The 6,048-nt window shown below is 37.5% G+C and overlaps 1 protein-coding gene across 1 annotated transcript; it reads right to left on the reverse strand.

The window, feature by feature from the left end:
* Positions 1–3,661: 3,661 nt before the first annotated feature.
* LOC308359976 (olfactory receptor 10A4-like) lies at positions 3,662–4,591 on the reverse strand (the record flags this gene model as incomplete). Its single annotated transcript, XM_080831315.1, has 1 exon — positions 3,662–4,591. One exon carries the CDS (start codon positions 4,589–4,591, stop codon positions 3,662–3,664), a length of 930 nt encoding a protein of 309 aa, XP_080687441.1.
* Positions 4,592–6,048: the final 1,457 nt, after the last annotated feature.

The raw sequence follows: 6,048 nt of genomic DNA on the forward strand, positions 1-6,048 counted from the left end.
GTACAAACCACCATTTTGTGCTTCAGTTATCCTTGGAGAACATGGCATATAATCAGCCTCCTTAACTACTTTGAATTAAGTGATATGCAGAGAACAGCTCGCCTTTAATAGATCTCCTTCCCTGATCTCAATGGGGCCCTATTGCAGGTATTAAAAAGAAACCTATTAGCTCTAATTGCCATTCTCCATGGATATGTTGCCTTTCCATTGGAAGATGGCAGCTGGTGTTGTGGAAGAGGCAATGATTCTTAAAATTTCGAGGTGAAGATAACTCCTCCTCTTCTTCACATTTCTTTTTTCTTTCAATGTATTCTACAACTTACAAATGTCCAAGACCTATGACTCCAGATTTAGGAACATGGTATTAGAAATTGATTTTCTTCTCAACAGAGGCCAGTCCCATTAAATTCAGGCCACTCAAATCTTCCCTTGGCCTAGTTTAATTGAACAACTATTTACTGGATGCAGGCTATATGTCTGGGGCTGGTGGTCCAATGGTTAGACTGAAGAGTTTTCAAGGTAAATTCATATTCTTTTTGTGCCCCTAACAGTGTTACATATACATAATGGGTGTTTACATTTAAATTTCTACTTAACATATTGGTATGTTAAGTTTATATTTAAATTTATATTTAACATATTGATGTTAAATTTATATTTAACAAATGTGTTTAAAATATGAGTAAATGAATAATTTAGCTGATTTTCCAAAGATTCAAGGCAATGCTGGTCTCTGATCCTAGAGGCAATGTTCAAGATTCTCCACTCCTTACCACAAATTCTACCGCCAAGTTTACCCCAAGACAAATCTCCAATTGCAAGAACTAGAGGAATCCTTAAGACATAATATAGGTCATATTTTAGGCAGGTGAACAACTACCCTGTAGGATAAATATCAGCACTATATAGTAGAAGAACAATTTATCGGGAGTCAAATGTATGATCACCCCTAATTAATTGTGTGAGTTTAGTGACATCATTTAATAGTCATATTTATTTTTGAATGTTTATTTGAATACTTATTATATGTCAGGCCCCATTCTAGGTTCTGGGAAGAGTTGGAGGTGAAAGTAGGGTAGAGACAGAAATAAATAGTACATATTCTTTGTCTTTAAGGAACTCACTAAATGGAGAGGAAGATACATATGCAAAGAATTACAGTATCATATAATCAATGCTAAAATATAAGTATATGAAAAGTGATTTAGTAACATAGGGAAAAGATGGCCTAACTTTAGAGGTGGGGTGAAGGATCAGGGATGCTTCACAGAATTTGCAACACTTGACCTTTGATATTTGTCTTGGGCTTGAAAGGTGAAAATGAGAGAAGAAACCCAGAAGAGGTAAGACAGAAGTAAAAGGAGAAGAACCATGTGAAAAGTCATGGAGTTGTAAAGAGTATGAGACCTTTATTCTGTTCTTAATTAAGGATCCTTATGGTGGTGGCTGATCAAAAGCAGGAGGGATGTGAACAAATTTTCATTGCAGGAAGATCACTCTGGAGACAGTGTAAGTAAGAGCCTAGGAAACCATTATCATTTCATGCCTAAACCCTTGCCAACCTTTATGGCCGCACTGCCATAGAAGAATGAAAAGAACATTAGATACACAGCTTATACTTTCCCCCCTTTGTTTTTCCATTATAGAGATAGAAATACATTACGATGTTAGGAATTGCACACTCAGTGGATGTTGGTCCCCCTATCTTGGATGATAGTAACAAATGTTAAATTAAACACCGATGATATTCACACTTTTTTGGTACTTAGGACACTGTGGGGAATACGGTAGTAATGACAAGGTCCTTGCCCTTAGAGAGTGTAAAACTTACTGTGAGAGAAGAGATGCCTCCTGCATGTCTAGAGGTGCTTCCATGCTGATATATAAAAGTGTGTTGTTTAACATATTTTTTGTATAATTTACAATGATTTGTTAAACTTTGATGACTTTTCAGTAATTTACATGATTCCCACCTCAAAAAGTACACTTCCTCTCCATTTAATTTCTCTTCCAAGAAGCAACTGATACTGCTGAATTCATATGCACCTTTCTAGAATAGGCTATGCATCTACAATTAAGTGTAACTATTATTTCTTCTGCCTACTGTTACACAAATAGTGTCATACCATACACACTGTACTATACCTTGCTTTTTGTACTTACAATATATCATGGAGATCTTTCTATATTAGCATATGCAGAGTTGACTCATTCTTTTATGCTACTTTTTTTTTTTTTTAAAGATTTTTATTTATCCATTTGACAGAGAGAGATCAGAAGTAGACAGAGAGGCAGGCAGAGAGAGGGACGGAAGCAGGCTCCCCGCTGAGCAGAGAGCCCGATGTGGGACTCGATCCCAGGACCCTGAGATCATGACCTGAGCCGAAGGCAGCGGCTTAACCCACTGAGCCACCCAGGCGCCCCTTTTATGCTACTTTTGTTTGTTTATGGGTGTATTGTATTCCATTGTGTGGATGTGATTTAATTTATGGAACCAGTTAGGTTTATTTTAATCTTTTATTTTAAAAAATATCCTGAAATGAAAAACTAAAATAAATTTTAATCTCATGACATTTTTATTTCATGCATTTTTATCGAGACTTTAGGTGGGAAAAAGAGACAGATTTAGATTTAGATTGCATTACACCACTTTTCCACTTCTCACTTCACATCTAACTCATGTTTCCCTAAGAAAAGTCATCTGCAGTAATGTCTTCTATAGTCCAATAAAGCCATTTTAGGCAGTCCAAGATTTTGGGCTCCCTTGAATTAGTGAAAAGATCATGGATTTGGTGCCAAGCAGAACTTGGGTTCAAATTCATATTCTGGTATTATTACCATTTGGCTGGATGGTTTTGACCAAGTGAATTAATCTGTGGGACTCAGTTGTGATATATGTAAAATGGGGATAATAACAGTAGCTACCTCACAGTGTTGCTGTGAGGATTGATTTTTTTAAAAGGATTTTATTTATTTATTTGTAAGAGTGAGTGAGATAGAGAGACACAGAGAGAGAGAGAAAAAAAAAACACGGTTTGGGGGAGGGGCAGAGGGAGAGGGAGAAACAGACACCACATCAAGCAGGAAGCCCAATGCAGGGCTTGATTCCAGGACTCTGGGATCATTACCTGAGCCAAAGGCAGTCACTTAATCAACCGAGCCACCCAGGCATCCCATGAGGATTTTAGCACAATAATCATGCAAAGAACTTAGCACAGTGCCTGGCACCTACAAAATGTTCGACAAATGAAAGCATAACATACTTCTTATTCATTAATGTGGAGAAATTTGATGGAACAAAGGAAAACCCATCAACTTCATAGTAACTATTCTTTTTTTTAAAAAAAGAATACAGTTTAATGAGTTTTAAGATTATTTATTTATTTATTTGACAGACAGAGATCACAAGTAGGCAGAGAGGCAGGCAGAGAGAGAGGAGGAAGCAGGCTCCCTGCTGAGCAGAGAGCCTGATGCGGGGCTCGATCCCAGGACCCTGAGATCCTGACCTGAGCCAAAGACAGAGGCTTTGGAGCCACCCAGGTGCCCCCATAGTAACTATTCTTGACACTGTAGAAAGATTTCCACTTTGTCAGGGTTTTCAGAAAGTGCCAAGAACCAGTGGGAAAAAAATCAAACTTTCTTTTGGTGAGATATTCATTCTTCATTGTACCAGTTTTCTCAGAGCTACCTTTACATCCTTGTTCCTTAAGGTATAAATAATAGGGTTGAGAGCAGGGGTAAGCACTGTATACAGAAGAGAAAGCAACTTCAATAAGTCTTCATGCTGAGGCCCTAATGGGAAGCCATAGACAATGCCCAGCATCCCATAATACAAACTGACCACTGTCAGGTGGGAGGAACAGGTGGAGAAGGCCCTCTGCTTCCCTGAGGTAGAAGGAATCCTTAGAATGGTGGAGATGATGTAAGTATAAGACGCTAAAGTTAGCATGAAGGGGCCGAAGGCAAATAAAGACGTACATATAAAAGAGGTCATCTCAGCTACTTGAGTATCAGTGCAGGCCAGTTTCATGATGGGCTTCAAATCACAGAAGAAGTGGTTAATTTCATTGTCAGTGCAGAATGTTAACTGAAAAATGAACACCATGAGAAGGATGGGTGCCAGAAATCCGGCCACCCAAGAGGCACCAGCTAGCTGTAAGCAACCCCAGTAGTCCATTATGCTGGAGTAATGCAATGGGTTACAGATGGCTATATAGCGATCATAAGACATTACAGCCAGGAAGAAACATTCAGTGGCCACCAGAGCAGCAAAAAAATAAAACTGGCAAGCACAGCCTGGAAAGGAAATAGGCACATGAGCTGATAACAATGTTCTCAGCATCATGGGCTCAATGGTAGTGATGTAGCCAATCTCTAGGAATGAAAAGTGGCCAAGAAAGAAATACATGGGTGTGTGAAGGGAGTGATCAGCTGACACCACAATTAGGATTACAATGTTGCCCACGAGAGTCGCCACATAGATGACCAGAAATACCCCAAAAAGAAGAAACTGAAGGCCATGGAGATCCCCAAAACCCAAAAGGATAAATTCTGTAATTTGAGTCATATTTTCTTCTTCAGTGTTAGCCATGACTTAGACCTAAAAATAAAAATACAAAGAATGACCATTGATTAAATGCTATTTTTAGGGAAAAAACCAAACTGCTTAAAGGCATCATATATATCCAGTATAATTGACTTCTTTTTGGAAGTCCAGGATTCTTAATCTTAATTAATAAATTTGACCACAGTCCCTCAGGAGCCATTTGGAAAGTTCATCCATTACCTCAATTTCCCCAGCATATATAGAATGTATAGGCCCTTGAAACTGTGACTGTGATATAAATAGGCACATTTTTCCTAATATTTATTTTTAAAAAAACAAAGAGAAAATGTTCTATCCTTGGAGATCTTATTCTCCTTGTGTCTACAGCTGTTAGTGGTGTTTTCATCAGCAGTGAGTATTCTGAATCACTTAGGTGTAAATTGTATAAGGTGCATGAGCAAATCTATTTCCTGTTTTAGAATTTCCATAGCAATTAAATTACATGAGTTGAAATTCATTATGTTGAAGGATGTCTAATCCTTAAAACTTATTTGATAACAAGTTCTCTGAATGTTAGTAGAGGAGGTATAGTGGAGTGAAAGGGAACTCCTTATGGTAAGATGATGGTTATAGTAAAAAAAAGTCATATCTGAATTCAAATTCCAGCTCTGCTACTTAATGGCTGTGTGCCTTTAAACAAGTCACATCACTTATCTGACAGTCAGTTTCCTCATCTGCAGAATAGCATATTGATTCTGTGTTATGTTTTCACAATCACTGGTCCATATTAGGTATTTAATACATTCATTTATCCATTCAATGATATTAAATGCCTACTATGTGTGAAAATCTTTGAAAGGTGCTTAGAATAAAATAAGGAAAAAGTCAATTTTTTAACATGACTTAACATTCATGGACTTAACATTTTAGTGGGAAAGAAAGACTAAAAACAAGGAAAGAGACCCATAAAATAATTTTAAGTTGTCTACTATGAATGTAAGAAACAAAGACCCCAAATTGGAAATGTGCTATATGTATGTGTATTTGGGAGAAGGATATTTTGGTTGCTGTGGTCAAGAAAAGCATAAAAAATTGAGATCTAAGAAAAATGAGAAGATAGTCATGTAAGAGTTGGGAGTGGGGGCAATAGAGTATTCCAAGCAGAGGGAAAGTAGGGAGGTAGGACTTGAGGGAATTACTTAAAGTGTTAGAAAAACTGTAGTACACTGAAAAAAAGAAAACCAACATATTGTAGAAGAGAAATTGGAGAGAGAGAAAAATAAACAGAAAGGCAAAGAGACAGAGAAATGAAGAAAGGGTGTGGGGAATGTTAGGAAAGGTCCAAATCATTTAAGTCCTTGTAGGCCATGCTGTGGCACATAGATTTTAAAATATTATAGGAGGGCCCCTGGCTGGCTCAGTTGGAAGAGCATGTGACTTGATCACAGGGTTGTGAGTTTGAATCCCATGTTAGGTGTGGAGATTACTTAAATAAAAATAAA

The sequence above is a fragment of the Martes martes genome (assembly GCF_963455335.1).
Source record: "Martes martes genome assembly, chromosome: X".
Taxonomy (NCBI): Eukaryota; Metazoa; Chordata; class Mammalia; order Carnivora; family Mustelidae; genus Martes; species Martes martes.